Source organism: Myotis yumanensis, unplaced genomic scaffold (assembly GCF_028538775.1).
Source record: "Myotis yumanensis isolate MYYU_CA2020_CCGP unplaced genomic scaffold, mMyoYum1.0.hap1 SCAF_12, whole genome shotgun sequence".
In the NCBI taxonomy this organism is placed as follows: Eukaryota; Metazoa; Chordata; class Mammalia; order Chiroptera; family Vespertilionidae; genus Myotis; species Myotis yumanensis.
In genome coordinates, this window is record NW_027223763.1 from 32,608,149 (window position 1) to 32,625,399 (window position 17,251).

The following is a 17,251-nucleotide window of genomic DNA, read 5'->3' on the forward strand; positions in this document are numbered from 1 at the left end:
AAGGCTGACGCTCTATCCACTGAGCCAAACCGGTTCAGCTTAACTGCTTCTTAATAGACTTTCAACCAACCCCCTGTATTTGGCATTGCCTGTACTGTCACTTCTTGAGCCTTGTAGTAGTTCTGCAACATAAACCAAGCTTCTTTTTGCCTTTCCCCATTGCCAACTTGGTAAATAGCACTCTCAGCCTTTAAGTCAGTTACTACTCATCCAGCTGCTTTCCAGCTTGCAATTAACTTGTGTGCTTTGTTGACTCTTCTGCCATCTCCTTTGTACTTACAAATTTATCTGCTGATGCTGGAGGGAGCATGGAGCCAGGGCCTGCCATGGTGCTTGTTTTTAAGGTCTGACCTTCTTCACAGCCAGAAAACACCAATGGAGCTTGGGGACACCCTTCTTGGTACCTCAAATACAAACCTATGGGAGGAATTCTCTACCTTTTATAAATGTATCTCATAGTTTAGGAATTCTGAGCAGAAAGGGATAAAAATAAAGAGTTTCTCAGTAGAGAACCCTATGCCATAACCTTAATTTCCACTATAAAATCTGTTATAGTTTTCTTCTTCAAACCTGAGCTTATATAACTAACAGTTCTAAAAATATTTGTTTAATTACAGTAACAATAATAGCATTTACATAGGCATTCACTAAACCATATATTCTTCTCTAATATTTTAAGCTTTTGTATATTTTAATCCTTACAACCAATCTTAAAGTTAAGTATTTTGCCCTTATTTAATTAATGCAGACTATGAAGTTTGAAAAAGTCAAATACATCTCAAGTTGCCCAAGTATCTTTGTCCTGGGATTTGAACCCAAAACACAGGATCTACACAACTATACTACACTATCTCCCAGACTGCATATATCCATTTTAGCACAGACCATAAATACCAACACATATCCATGATCTAGAAATTTGATTCATTAAAAAAAATAATTACATGTCTATTTGTGAAGGAAGAGTGAGTCTCCTTTATTTATAGAGAAATTGTATCACCCTGTCATAGCAGTTTCCAAGGGAATCTGTGCAAAATTGGCCAAGTCTAGATCTTTTAAATGTAAAGTCTTCCACAAATGAGTAAGCATCTGACTCACGTTAATTCTACAGCATTAATATGCTGGCCAAAGAGTTAATAATGGAAAAAACAATCTGTACTTGAAATATCACTTGAGGTTTAATTAGCACAATAAAAATGAATTGGGAAGCATGAATAGCCAAGGCAGGATAAACCATTTGCCAGGCACTACTTCCTGGCTTAATAAGATTTGAAATCGGCACAAGAACAGAGCAAAGCTCAGCAATGCTTCCAACAGCTTCTAGCACTACCGGAATGGGATCCTGATTTGAGCTTCAGAGATGGCGTCCTTTGCACTCTGAGAAACCTCACTGGAGATAAGAGATGGGCATCTGCCCAGGCAGACAGACACCTCTGTGTCAGTGTCTCTTGACCTGGATGTGTTCAGGAAAAACATACCAGCCTATAGACCTCAGCAGAAAATCATAAACCATCTAGAAAAAGGCTGACTTTCTTTAGACCAGAGCTTTAATGTGCACATGAATCACCAGCAGATCTTGTTAAAAATGTTGCTTTTTTTCCAGGAGGTCTGGGTTGGGGCCTGAGAATCCACATTTCTAACAAACTCTCTGTTCCACAGACCACACTTGGAGTAGCAAGAGTTTAGACAATGGATGTTGAACAATTGTTCAGTAAGCTTCTGTTTCTACAACTATTTTTTTTTTTAAATATATTTTATTGATTTTTCACAGAGAGGAAGGGAGAGAGATAGAAAGTTAGAAACATCGATGAGAGAGAAACATCGATCAGCTGCCTCCTGCACATCCCCTACTGGGGATGTGTCCGCAACCCAGGTACATGCCCTTGACCGGAATCGAACCCGGGACCTTTCAGTCCACAGGCCGACGCTCTATCCACTGAGCCAAACCAGTTCTGGCTGTTTCTACAACTATTATTCTTAAACCAACAGTGGTCTGAGCAATCACCTAGTCCACCAAACTTACCCCAAAGTGTGTAGTGTGTTCTTTGATAATCTTAATTCTTTGAGATGCTCTGTGGTTAAAAAAAAAAAAAACCTGCAATATTTTTTTTAAAAAAAGTTATACAAAATTTTGTAACTCTGTTCACTATGCACATTACCATTTTTCAGAAAACTTTATTGTTGAAAGTATTACATGTCTCCTTTTCTCACAGTCCTTCAACCATTACCTGAATTACCACCGTATGTTCACTGTTGGACATGCTAACTAGTTAAATGCGTTGAAGTATTGTTTTGATCTAACCCAGAGGAATACAGACTTTCTTAAATATATTTGCCATCTAGTTAAAACAGAGCATTTCATTCACTACTAACACTCCCTGAAGAAACGCTCTTCCAGAGATTTGAATTATAATTACAGTATAAAACAATGAAAGTGAAAGTCTTTTTGCAAACTAACTACTGAAGATCAAACTGAGTACAGAAATTTAAAATATGCTATGTGATGAGTAATTTCATTGAAAAACATGAAAAGAAGTAGCAGGGACATTTTTGTGGAATGATAAATAACTTCCCTTCATTAGCACCTGTGTGACTCAGTTTCTGTCTTCAGAACCAACGCTCACAGCACCTGTTTTTTCTGAATAATGTGGAAATGTTATATGAACATATTTTATTGCCTTGCAGTCAATAAAGTTTTTCTAAGGTTAAAAAGAACCTTGTGGAGAAACAGACCTCACTGTGTTTCACGGCATGAATAAATTTACCATAATTCACGGCAAGAGGGGACTGTTAGAAAAATATTGTGAGCCATGTTGACTGTGCTGCTAGTGGGAACTGCACAAACTTCCCAGCCCCACCTGCTATGCTCCCTTAATCACTAAGGGAGGAAGGAAAAAGAAGGAACAAGATCCTTTTGAAATGCAACAATGATTTGTAACCTATATGAATGTCTATCTACTGTGCTGTACACCTGAAAGTAATACAAAAAAGGATTGAACACAAACTGTAATTGAAAAACAAAATTTTAAAAAATACACACAATTTCAGAATTAAATAAAGTTTAAAATGCAAGAAGATAAAAATTTCAAAGAGAACTACAAAATATGGTATAATTTGGCTAGAAAAATATATTTAGGTTCTCTTTACGAAACTGAAATATCTGCAACATTATATTAAAATTTCAGTCCAATCTGAGCATTAATATAATATGTTCATGCAATTATTAATTATCAATTCCACAAATATTAATCAAATCCCTATTATGTTCAAAGCATACATTAAGCAGTCTGGGGATTCATGTTTGCATATAAAATGTTGACAATTTGTTCACAATATAATACTGACATGATAAGATACTAAAGTGGGAAGTTTTTTTTTATTTTGTTTTTAATCACAGTTCACATTCAATATTATATTACTGTCAGGTGGACAATATCATGATTAGCCATTTATATATACCTTCTGAAGTGATCACCCTGATAAGTCCAGTATTCATCTGACACCATACATAGTTATTAGAGTACTATCAACTATATTCCCTATGCTCTACTTCACATCCCTGTGACTATTTTTATGACTGGCAACTTGTACTCCTTAATAAAGGAGACATTTTTAAAGAAAACCTACCTTATAAAGAATGAATTGCCAATAGCTCTTTGTTATTGAACTTAAAATATTACTAGTTGCTAACTAAATTGAATGGCCATAGTTATTGGCAAATTGTTGGTTTACAACAATAAAACATATAAGACCATACTCTTAGGAGTTACTCTTGAGAAAAGTTTGATCAAAAGAAGTGGAAATAAGAAGAATTTAGCATACTGTGACTTAATTAAACACAACAAATATGTTTTAAAAGCTTGAAAAGGGTGGGACCCAAAAGAAAAGCCTCTGAGCATGAATCCATGTTGCAAACAAGATCTAACTTGAAGATATTAGCATATCATCTGAATTCCTGAACATGGAGTTTCAGGGACAGAATTTAAATCCAAAAAAAGTCTAGTGTAATTTACTGCTCAATCTAACTTGAAAAAGAACAAAATTTTGGAAGCCATCATGAAGAAAATTAATATATGTTAACTAAGCCCTACTTTGAAGTATCTGCCTTTCATCTCAAATTTCTAGAAATTAGTCCCCCCCGCAAAAAAATTAAAGCCAGAAAAACAAGGAAGCATACTATTGATGGATAAGAAACTATGAGGAACCTCTGGACAAGAGAAAGCAGGGAAATGGGATTAAACAAAAACAGTACAGCTCTAAATGAATACATAGTATGTGTTATTAGTTAAAACAGGGAGGCTCTCAGCCGACCCAAGACTAAAGGGGTGGACTGTAGGACAGAGTAAAGTCCCATGGAGGCCAAGCCACAGGGTCACTAGCCAACACCAGAAGGAATAAACTTTCCACCCTTACCTCCTCACCATAGACACAGAATCCAACAACAACTGTAGCCACTTCCAAGTAGAAGCAATGAGTGAGAACTTGCCAGGAGAAAATCAGTCATGCTAGGAGCTGTGACACGGTAGAGATATGGTGAGCTCCAATGTGGAAAGAGGCGTTTCAATCATAATAACCAATCACTAGAGATTGCAGAAATTAAAAACTGACTGTTGGAAGAGAAAAATTCAGTAGCTTCAGAAATAGCTGAAGGGTAAAGTAGTGAGGAAACCAATTTTCCCATAATGCAGCACAAAAAGACAAGCAGATGGAAAGTATTACAGAAAGATTGAGAGGTATGAAGAGAGGAGCCAGAAGTGGAAGCATTCATCTAAATAAATTAGAAAACTCTTCCAGAACGAAAGACGGGAACACCTCTACTAAAAGGGTATGCTGTATATTGACCAGAATAAATTCTTAAACACAAACACACCTAATTTCATTGTTCTAAAATTTAAGAATAACATGGATTAGGAGAAACTCTTAAAAGCTTCAAAAGGAAAAGCAGAGGTTATTTATCAAGAAATAAGCATCAGCTTGGCCTCAAGCATCTCATCAGCAACACTGGAAAACAAGAAAAATCTGCGAAATCCTAAGAAGCTATTTTGAGTCTAGAGAACTTTATACTCAGTCAATACCACTGGGAAGTAAAAAATACAGGCTGATTTTCCACCAGGCAAGAATGGGACGATTTTATTTTTGAAATTTCTCTGAAAAAAATATTAGAGAACACATTCCAGCAAAATGAAAAACCACTCCAAGAGGAAGTAATAAGATACAAAGATCAGTGGTACACAAAAAAATAGTAAATCTTTAAAAAAATCAAGTAATACCCTGGTCAGAGAGTTCAGTTGGTTAGTGCATCCTCCTAATACGCCAGGTTGTGGGTTCGATCCCTGGTCAGGGCACATATAAGAATCAACCAATGAATGCATAAGTAAGTGTAACAACAAATAGATGTCGATGTCTCTCTCTCTCTCTCTCTCTTAATCTCTTTCTCTCAAATCAATAAATAAAAATTTGAAAAAAAATAAGTAAATCCTAAAATAAAATCTCAGATGAAAACAATTTGAGAAATGGGAGAAAGAAGTAAAGAGAAGTAAAAGTATCTTGTCTTACGAAGGGTTATCTCTAGATACTTACAGAAATATATTTAAATATGTATGGTAAATATCTTATCATTATACATTTACAGAAACATAATTTATAATATTCAAAGAATTAAGAAAAATAAAACAAATAACACTACCAATGGAAGAAAAATTAAAAAAAAGGAAAACTAGACAAAGGATATAAATAGGTAGTTCACTGAAGAATAAACACAATGTTCACAAGATACTCAATAGCAATCAGCAAAATGCAAACTAAAAAGCAATTACGTACCATGTATTTTTTAGAGAGACAAAGAATACATTTGCTAATATCAAGATATACTTTTCTAGGGTGGCTATAAATCAGTACAACCATTTTTTAAAGTGTAAACCATATGAACCAAAAAAATATGATTCCTACTATGTTCTCTAGAAAAATCTTTGCATCTGTCCATATGCTTATTGAAACATTTTTGTAGCAATGAAAAATGGGAAACTAAATGTCCATCAATATGGAAGATTTAATGTAAGATTTATTCTGCCACAAATACCAGGCAATGATTTAAAAAAATATGATCGATCTATGACTACCAACCTGAAATGGTCACAAACAAGAAAAAGACAAGCTTTATGTATAATATATAGGGAGTTATTTTTACAACAAAATGTATCAACATGATTTGTACAATTATAAATAAGTAAAGAAAACACTTGAAATAACAGAAAAATAAAACATAAGAACATAAAAGTGGTAAAAAAATAAGTGTCAATTCTCCTTTTATAATGTTGCTTTTTGAAAAGCATTGGTGACAGTGAAATTAATTGTGAATGTTACCATGAATATAAACAGATTCTACTCAATCAAGCAAGCACATGCTCTCTCTGACGTGGATTCAGTCTCACTCTCATACACAGAATGCATTGACTAATTGTAGGAATCATATAAAAATTATTGAAAATTGACAAATCAATCAGGAAAAATAAGGACCAGGTCACTGCTATGGTTCCCCTTTCACAATCACTAGAGCCCGTCAACAACCCATACAGTGAGTACATTATCAGAATGCTGTCGAGACAATGAGGCTGAAAATTAAAATCAAAGAAATAGAATGGTTTCAGGCAAGGGCAAAACAGACATCTACTAAGTGCAGTTTGTGAAATCAGAGCAGGAGTTAGATGCTTTCTCTTTTTTCCTCTCAGTGGTTGCTGAACCAATGTGGTCACAACAGCCGTGGGGATTTGGGAGTTGGCCAAGAGGCCAGGTGACTCAACATTGCATTTCTTGTCCCTCTAGGCAATTTCTCTCAGCAGCACAAATTTATGCCAGAACAGAGAACAGTTACCTTCTTATCAGGAAAAGATATATATTAAAAGTGTTTGTTATTTTCACCCTTGGCTAGCAAAGAAAGCTGAGGGAAGTTGGCAAGGGAACCAAGCCCGATTCTCCCATTCTAAAGCCAAACATCTCTAGTTATTACAGAAAAATCTGTGGGAAGGGTAACTGCTATCTTCTAAGCTCCTTCAGGGTCAGAAGTGAACACTTATCTTTCCTTTCATTACATTCTCATTAAAAATAAGCAGCAGCTATATTTTCCTTAAATGAAAACGGACCCCAAACAATAGGGTCCTCTGAAAACAAAGAACAGGATGTTTATGGTCAATATGAAGATTCCTCAGGGCGGTGGAGAACCAATGCTACCTAGCTTCCTGCTGAGTCACCTCTAGACAGAAGATCAAACATCATTGTGAACTGTTTAACTGGTTGACTAACTGATTAAAATTTCAACAGAGGAATAATATGAATATGTGAGTATTGTAGAGGTATGTCCCAGAGGCCCTTAGCGGTAAAATCCTAACAGGCACCCTTGGATTCTACTTCCCTATAAACACACTAGTCCTCACAGAGAGCTGTGATTTCATCACATGGTGCCATTTTAAATTCTGAAGGTGTAAATGCTGAGGAGAGGAGTGGGGACAAGGGTAAAGGAAGAGATTTTGAACTTAGACATGGGATAAAGCACTTGTAAGGGAAAATCTGAGGAGCCCCATCCAGAGACATAGACATCTGGCATCTGGATTGAACTGCATTTTCTTATGCTTCCAGGACACCTTATCGCCTTGAAATCCTTCCCTCTACATGGCCTGAGGGCCAACCAAATATATACAGTAGGTCCTCAGGTTACCTCAGAGACCCATTCCTGTGGTGTGATGTGACTCAATTTTCGCCATAAGTCAGAATCCACCTACATAAGCACCCAGTCACTCATTTGGAGCACATGCACAGCAGTAATGAAGTGAAACAGTAAAAAAAATTTAAAAGAAAGATAACAATTCCTGACCTTTACTTGTGGTAAATAAATAATTAAAAAAACATAAAGCACGTATGTATATTCCGTCGAAATGACGGAACTTATTTTTTTTTAATAAATACTGTAAATGGGAGATGGCGACGTAACCGCAAAACAATGTACGTCAAGTCTGACATAACCCAAGGACTGCCTGTATGTGGCCAATGGAGTACTGCACTCTTAGCAGATACTTTTTGGATATATGGATGGATGGATGGATGGATGGATGGATGGATGGACAGACGAATGAACAAAGAAACAAAGGAATACAGTGTGTGCTTTTTTTCTCTGTGCACTTTAAAGTCATTCATTCAAAATTAATATTCTACTTGCAAAAAATGTTCAGCAAAGTTGCTCCCAAATGATTTCTCCACACTGCACACAAATGTTGCCCAATTCATTGGAGACATAACAGCATACTGTATAAAATCTGGGTAGTGGTAATCTTCCCAGACTCTCTACCACACAAAGGCAATTAGAATAATTAATAGCAACTAGAACTCATTGACTTAAAAGTGAATTACCACAATTGGGGATCTGCAGGTTCGCCAGGGGAATATTCTTGCTGCTTTCGTTTAGGCAGTACAAATCCTGAGTTTCTGGACTGGATTTACTCTCCTGAAGAGTCTTGATCCACATAATATCACAGGAGCATGCGAATGGATTGCCCACCAAGATCCTACATGGAACAAAAATGAAACCCAGTCAGGCTTCTCTTTTTTTATTTTAACTACATTCATGTTCCTGAAGCACTACAAAATTATGAATTCTTTCTAACCAGCCATCTTTGAAAGTCATACCTACCTTTAAAACATATTAGTAACTACTTATTATTCGTTAATTTATCTAATGCTTACTGAGCTTCTGCTGTGTGCAAACACCACTGTAAAGGCTAAAAGATGCAAAGTGATATAAGACCTTTCAGAATAATAGGGAAACAAGGTAAGTACAGAAATAGCTATAATGTAGGAAAAAAAGAGTGTGTCTCATAAAATGGGGGGAACTAAGGTGCTGTAACCATTTTATTACTGTTATTATACAGTTATTAAGAAGATCTTAAGTGAAGATGCCAACAGTAAGTTTTCAGAAATACTACCATACTTATTTCTGGTCAGGCTGGAGATCGAAGTGTTATTTAATAAGCTCAAACTTCAGTGGGGGGCAGAAAAGTGTCATCTTCATTTAAAATGAGACTGTAAATCCAATGCTAGAACTAAAGTGTGAGAGCTAATCGGGTGGTGCTCACAGCTTTCTGCAACCACAGTTCATTTGATTGATGCAAGAAAGGTGGAGTGAATGTGAGAGAGAGAATCTGCAAGGGAGCTCTTGGACCTCTGGTATGCATGTGTGCATGTGCTCACATGGCTACACACACACACACACACACACACACACACACACCAAGCCCAGGAATTCAGAAAGCAAGGGCAGTGAGCTCCAGATTGAGCCTCTAAGCCCACTGTGAGAAGATCTGCTGAGAGAAAGCTACCATTCAGCCGTGCTGCCTGGACTCCTGTGGCCTGCGACTGGTGAAGGAGGAAATAGTCAAGAGGAAAATAAAAACCACAAGAAAAAAATCTTTAAATGCTTATTTATAATACTCAGTGGCCTATTTAAGATGAATTCCATTTATGGTAATGAGCCTTTAAATGAGGCCATTTAAAATCGTTACATAGGCTCTGCCTGGAATTAACCACAATACTTAAGATTTCCGTGAGGACCAGACCTGGGCTTTGCGGCATCATTTACTCCTGTGGTTTTCTGGTCGGGTTCTAAGAATCTCAGGGATCCCTGGAGACTTTTCTGGGAATTTCTTTGGGGAAATGTGATCATGGCAGACTCTTTAATTTGTGTCTGCTTGATGGCCTCCATGTATCCCTCCAACACCAAAATAAGATTTGGCGCGACTAGATATGGAATACAATGCTGAGGAGATCCACAATGTTTAAGCCCCACTCATTCGAGCTATTTCCTGGCAGTCTGAGTACATGAAAAACTAAAGAATCATTCTAAAAAGATAGTCTGGTTGAATCATCAGAGGGGATAAAGAAGCCAGGGGTTCTTCAGTTTTACATATAACGATATTCCTATGACCACATAATGCTGGTGGACAACTGGCTTCTTCCTCTAGCTCACTGTGCAAACTCCTTTTGAAGTGATTATTATTACGTGTGCATGTTAGACTTCTACCTCTCCCACCACATAGCAGAATCCTGGACCACAGAGATCTTCTATCACCATGGCCTATTACCATGTTACTTTGATTTGTAACAGGCACACAATTAACATTTGTTGAATGAATTCATTAAATATGTTGCAGGGAGAATATTGAGACATGTGAATTTGGAATCAGAACTCTAATTTTTAACCAAGCAAGAAAATTTTCTGCAGTCATGCTTAAAATATTTATAGAGTATCTTATTCTATTTTGTGTATCTTCCTTAAGTTTTTCATTTGTCTACTCCTGTGTTAGAAACCTAGTATTTCAACTACCTGAATTCAGTTTATTCAAAATCATTGCCAATCACTAAGACTTTCATCATGTAACCCTCATTGCTACCAATTAGCTTGCTGTTGCTCCACTAGTGACATCTTCTAATCTGCCCAATTTCCTTGTGAATGGGGTAGACCCTACAACTCAGGCCACATACAGTTTAAGCAAAAGCTTTGCCTGGTATTCAAAGGCCTTGTCCATTTTGGCCCACCTCTGCTACACAGAACCTCTGCTGCAGGGTTCTTTAGGCACCTTTAACCATAGGAATGTCAACAATTTACATCTGCTTCATGGTGATAACACAAAAATTGAACACACTTGGAAATTCTGGCTATTAGTCATCAACACATTTAAATATTTTCCCTCCATTACAAAATAAATCATTTATGTAAAAACATTTAAACTTATCATAAACAATATATTACTATTGTGGTTTCTAATTTTTATTACTCAATCCTGTCTTCTTAAGGAAAAAAAAAACAAGTAACTAAAACTTGAGAAATCATTTTTCAAGAATTTTGACATAAAAATAGATCTGCAGCATCACTCATTTAAAAAAAATACTTAATTGCCCTTTTCCTTGAAAAAATTTTCACCAAACACAAAATCATTACTTACAGCTCAGACAAGTCAAGGTGACGGAAATGTTTCCTAGACAAACTCGTCAGTTTATTTCGAGTAAAATTGCTGAAAGGAATAAAAAAGATTAAATGTGAATCTAAAATGATATATTTCAGAAATAAAGTATTCAAATTGAGATTTTTTTCACAATATAATTTTATTTGATCATGGCCCATGCCTTACTTAAACCCAATCATCTCTTTCTTTTACCAGAAGTGATATTTTAGTTTTTCCTGCTTCTCCTAACTATCATTCTTGCCAATGGGGGGTGGGAGAGCAGAGGGTGGAACATAATTTTCCTATTGTCTATGTTATGTCTCTTTTTTACCCAAAAGCTTATTTTTCATATGCTGATTCAGAGCCAAGTTATATACCTCCTATAGATTTCTGACCTTTTGAACAAATAATAGAAAGATTAAATTTAATTTAATTTAAAACCATAAAATCACCAGAGAGAAAAGATGCTTTAAAATGAGTGTCATGAATATTTTGAAGTCATGTGACATACAGAACTCTGGATATGAACTGGATTTAACACATCCTCATAGGAAAGAAAACAGCTACTGATTAATAAACTCTGCTGAGATCATTTCTATAAAATTTCTAATAACTAGATAATGCCATGAAGAGAACAACAGAAGATTAGGAGGAGTATGTCAGAATTTTTCTTGAACTATTCTAACGACATGTCATTTTAAGATGTGGACCAATCAAAGAAAAGATGTCATATATGGGAAAAATAATACTGAATTTACCTACATGTTCCAAACATGTAGTCTTTTCAATAGGCCCTGACCTGAGGCTGGTCAAATAGCGTAACAAAATCATAAGTTAAAAGTATCTGGGTGTGTCTGACCTGTCTCCTTCAGAAAGGGGTTACAACCCAGGAGCTAATGCATGATCTCAAACTAGGCAGCTGGTGAATATAGAAAGGGCCACTTTTGTGCCACATAATTCAAGGATGTATGTATGTGTCCACTCCCAGCCTTATTCTATACTGGCATTTCCACTCACCCAAACCCCTACCTACACAAGGGTGCCCACTTCCTTCTATGCATCCATCTTCTCTTTTCACACGGAACGTGGAATGCTCCCCGACATGGAAAAAAATCTCTGCCAGGAAGTTAAAAAGTGTGCCTACATAAATCTTTTCTTTTGGAATGTGAATTAAGAATGGCTTTCATTGGAGTGTTATACATTGAAAAGTCAATCTGCCTATCTTCCCCACAGTCTTGGAGACACAAATATTTTCATCTTCATCAGAAATCCCAAGCCTTCTGGGGCGGGGGGCGGGGGGGGGGGGGGGGCGGGAGTACAAGGGAACCTGGTCTTCCTTCCAAGAAGAACAGGAGAGGAGCAAAGAAAAATGATACTTATTTTCAAGGTTCCCGGGTCAGCCAGCGAGCCGGCACCGGGCACAGCTGCCCCTATTGGGCTGCCAGCAGCACAACCCAGAGCTGGGTTACGCGCCAAAGAACAAGATGAGTTTTATGAACCATACTTATTATTGGGGCCAAAAGCCAAAAAGAAGGAGGAGGAGAGGGGAAAAATCCACAATCCTCTTACTGCTTGATTATAGGACTTTGCAAAGGAGCTAATTAGCACCTCTGCAAAGCCCCTGGAAAACACAAATGCTGGCTTTTCTCACAGTCTCTGGGTTCTCCGGGGCCAGGCAGGAATTAAGGCACCAAGAAATAAACTCAGTGACCAGTTACAGGGCCTCTGGAGAGTCCCCAGGCCTACAAATATGAGCAGGATGGAGGGGAGTGCTGAAAGTGAGAGACAGGAGCCAATCTGAATTTCCTTAAACCCCAAGTGCAATGCTCTTGTGCAGGATTTTATACCATAGGAGAAACTAGCAGAGATAATCAGCATATCCCAGGGACATCAAGAAACAGCTTCTGATACACATTTCCTTCCCAGCTCACTGTCACCCGTGATGCTGATATTCAAGTTAAGGGTGAAATTTACTTGTGGGAAATCAGGGAAGAGGAAGCCAGTTGCTCCAAGTTCTTGATCTTAAACAGAGGTTGGGACTAAGGTCTGGAAAGGCAAGCACTTGACTTGATTCTCCCCTCCCTCCCCACCATCCTTAAAAGCCAACAACTTAATTTAATTCCTTAGTTGGGTGATTAGAGCCTCTTTCATGACATAAATCAATGAAGCTTATGGACATGTCATGATTCCTTCATAACAGTTTGAACACTAGCCTTACTGTGTAACTATGCCTACAAATATCAATCTGCCCAGTGACTGGGCTTCCAAATTATTGGCTTTTAATGAAACTGTATAGGATAGGCCTATTTCATTGGTTTCCTATTTTCAAGTGGCACATCTTTGGAAGATAGGGAAGATGCTGGGCTTTATATATAGAATGCCATTAAAAGTATTCTACCATATAGTAGCAAAAATACACAAGGTAGCTTTGGTTTCCTAGAAATAGCTTGCAACAAGGAAAGTAGGGAAAATATAAGAGGCACAATAAAGAAATAAACTAGTCTATTACTAACACTGCAATTAATCATAGCTCACTAAACAAAAATCACAACAGTAGGGGAAATGATTTGGTAAAACAGCCAGTAAAATGTGGTTGTTGAGCAATTAGGGTCTAAAGTCAGGTGTAATGAAAATACCAGAATTAACTACTGAGGTCATTAATACATGTGACCGCATTAGAGCATTTTGCCTTTTTTCTTCTCTCCAGCTTCTCTCTTGTTTATGCTGTCAAGGCCTACGCAGCCATCAGACTTGTTCAGGCAAACTGACTGCAGAGATGGTGCCAAACAGCATTTAGTGAAACGTGTTAATAAAGTTCCTTGGAGTTTTGTCACATTTTTGCCAAATGCTTTTTATCTTAATTCCATAGGCTTTATTTTAAAGTGACTTCATCATTAACGCCACCTATAAAATATGAAGTCAACCTAGTGGCTTTATGAAATTAAGGTTTTTCATAATATCAAAAATCTCCATAGAGAGCCCAGGCAATCTGCTCTAAGAGAATGATTTCTTTTATAACCGGCCTGAAAATCAGTTGGGGAACTAGTCTCCCCAAGAAAAAAAGAGGACAGATGTTACCAGAACGCTGATCCTTGAATCTTAGGGATGACACAGATTTTATTTCCTGTACTCTTATTGGAAGACCATGGCCAGGAGCAAGTCCTGGAGTCATAATTCTGTCACTTCCAATCTCTGTACCTGAGAAAGTCCAACATCTTCCTCAGTCTGATTTTCTGTCCATGAAATGGGAATAAAAATGATTTCCCCTACCACGTGTTAGAAAAACCAAGTGAGATAATGCAGGTGACTATGAGACACATAAGGTATTGTTACAAATAATTTGCAAAGCACCAAAGGCCCAGTGAATGCAGGCGACATTCCTCCAACAGAAGGTCCCACTGAAAATCAGGACATGGGGACACCAGTGTGAGCTTAGGAGTGTGTGATTCTCTGTTTAATGATGAAATCTTTTTGAAAGGCCACACCTTGTTGACTAAGTGTTATCATCTAACAGGATTTAGCAGCCAGCAGCCTAAGAGCTCCCACTGTCCCTATTTATTTACACTTGACTTCAGCTGACAAAGCTTCAACATGACTTCAGGGGAAGCATTTGCTATTATTAATAATTGTCTGAACCTTTGGCATGTCCCATGATTGACTTTTCTCCACTTCTGTCAATCATGACAGATAGCTTTTTTAAAATGAAACTTCAAAAGAGGACCTATTGTGGGGGGCATGGCATTAGTAACTGTAAGCTCCCTGAAAAGGCCATGGCCAAGTCAGTGTCTTTCCATTCCACTGGTTTAATGTCTTCCAGGCAATGTCATGATTCCAAGGAAAAGAATCAAGGACATAGTTTTCACATCAGATTCTTGCCTTGGCCTATTGCTCTGTCCAAGATGGAAATGGCCAAGAAATTCATGAAAGGGAATAAACAAGCTGTTCTAATATCCATCTAACGCTATTCAGAAGTCAAAGATAATGATTCTAAGCTATTGTCACAGATGTACTAATTTTTAAAAAGTGAGGTTAGAGTTGGAAAAGGAATATAAGCAGAGAGGACAAATTTTTAGTAAATTGGGCCTGGGGAAGCAAAAGACAACTTTTACTTACATGTGCTGTAAGTTGCTGTTTTTCAGAAATGCTTTATGAGCCACAAATTTTAATCCTGAATCCACAATTGTCCTATGAAAACATAATTGCACGCATGTTATAATTAATCGACGAATGCCACCTAACTCTAATAGAACATAAGAAGAAGTTCTGAGATTAAGTACACAAGTCCTGAGTACTCACAGATTTTTCAGTCCCACGTAAGCTTCAACATCATCCTCGTTGATGATTTCTAACCTTTTCTGATTTGCAATGTAACTGCAAAAAAGCAGAGTGAAAACCATTGACTCAGAATATAGACAGAACATAAAAGAATGGGTAACATCCATACAATCTTACCACAGCGCTCAACATGATCTTCCCCCAGCCAACCTAACCCCACTATGTAAAAAAAAAAAATTAGGTAGGGGAGCAAAAGTGAGTGTGATTGAGAAGAAACCAGGATTGAGTAGGTGTCAAGGTCAATGACAGGTTCACCAGGCTTCATTTTTCTTAATTTTTATCACTCTTTCAACTAACAATTTTAGTCTCCCTCCCCTTTCACCCTGTGCATAGAGGTGAAAATAACTTGGAAATGCGTTCATTTCCAAGTCTCTCAAAGGCAGTTCACCCTTATGGCAATAGCCACAGGGATGCTGGCATCATCACAAGCAAGACAAATGACACCTTTCCTCACATTCCAAGAGAAGCAATCACTCCCTCCTTTTAGCTCCTAAAACATTGAAGCAGATTCCCTTCCCCTTTTCTCTCTCTCCCTCCCTTCCTTCCCACTTTCTCTTTTCCTGGCCCAGCATCCCTCTCTCTGCCTTTGTCAGTAACAATAACAATTTTTCCTTTCAGGAAACACATTTCACAAACCCCACATGGCTCTAGTGCACTCTCTGTAAGAACCTTCCTCTACCTCCCAAAGCCTCAAATATAGGAATAAACTGGTGACTCTGGCTGGACAGAGAATTTCATCCCTTTGATCATGATGATGGGCTTAGACTTGGTCATGTGACCTCAACTAGACCAATGAGAATCCTCCCTAAAATTAAATAGATGAATGCTGGTCCAGACAGAGTCAGTCTCTTTCTTTCTTTCTTTCTTTCTTTCTTTCTTTCTTTCTTTCTTTCTTTCTTTCTTTCTTTCTCTCTCTCTCTCTCTCTCTCTCTCTCTCTCTCTCTCTCTCTCTCTTTCTCTCAGGTGATAGCTGAAAGATTATACAGGATGGGGCTTCCATTTTTCTGCCATGAGGGGACTATCCAGGAATAAATTCACACACAGAAGAGAGATAGGAGATACAAAAAAAAAGATAGAACACTGAAAATGCCACTTGAGCCTTTGAATCCAGCTATCTCTGAGGTCAGATGCCACTAAGTGAAGTTTGTTCTGAATTTCTGTCACCTATGACCAAGAATATAGACCCAGTAATACAAACACAAAGCTGTTAAAATTGTCTCCATGGAATTTCCTTGTGATAGTCAAGAACCTGTCTGTCCATTTTTCTTAGATCAAAACCTCTTTGAAGACAGTGGCTCCTGTTTTACAGTTCTTAATATACACCACCACATCTACCAAAGTACCTTGCACAAAGTAGCTATTCAACAGATAAAGGATGGATGGATGGATATCCTAATGGATGTATTGACAACCCTTAGAGCTCTAAAGTCACTATAGGAAGTTGTGCTATGATACATTTTTTCTTTCTTTTTCATTAAGATACATAAAATATTGCAATTAAGGCACTGAAAACAAATATATAATCCTGCTGTTACCAACATAAGTTAAAATGGGAAAAAATTTAAAAGTAACCAATTGGAGAGAAGATGCAGCATCTATAGGTCCCTTCCACCTAATCCAAAAATGAAACAAAAAATATTTATGGTAAGAGTTGGTGCACCCATTTCTAGAAAACAAATTTTAGAAATAAATGAGTAAATGCTCTGAGGGAATAAAATTACACCAAAGAGAAATAATTTTAAAAGGACTCACATAAACATTATCCCCATTATATAAAAATGCAACTTCCAAGGTAGAAAGCCATCTTCTACTCAAAGATCTTGGTTCTCCCTGACACCCAGGGCCTGGCACTTACTACTAGTAGATGTGCAGAAAGGATTCATTCTCTTATCTCTTTCTACCGCACGCAGAAGGAAACATTTTAAGAC

General features: G+C 37.4%; 1 protein-coding gene across 5 annotated transcripts in view; it reads right to left on the minus strand.

Moving 5' to 3' along the window:
- NTRK2 (neurotrophic receptor tyrosine kinase 2) overlaps window positions 1-17,251 on the minus strand; it is a 315,336-nt gene that overhangs the window by 267,710 nt on the left and 30,375 nt on the right. For all 5 annotated transcript variants that reach the window (XM_070431418.1, XM_070431417.1, XM_070431419.1 and 2 more), the window contains exons 5-8: window positions 15,285-15,359; window positions 15,102-15,173; window positions 10,989-11,057; window positions 8,401-8,555 (exon numbers count right to left, since the gene is read on the minus strand). In XM_070431418.1, coding sequence (XP_070287519.1) covers window positions 8,401-8,555; window positions 10,989-11,057; window positions 15,102-15,173; window positions 15,285-15,359 — 371 coding nt within the window. The remainder of the gene's footprint in view (window positions 1-8,400; window positions 8,556-10,988; window positions 11,058-15,101; window positions 15,174-15,284; window positions 15,360-17,251) is intronic.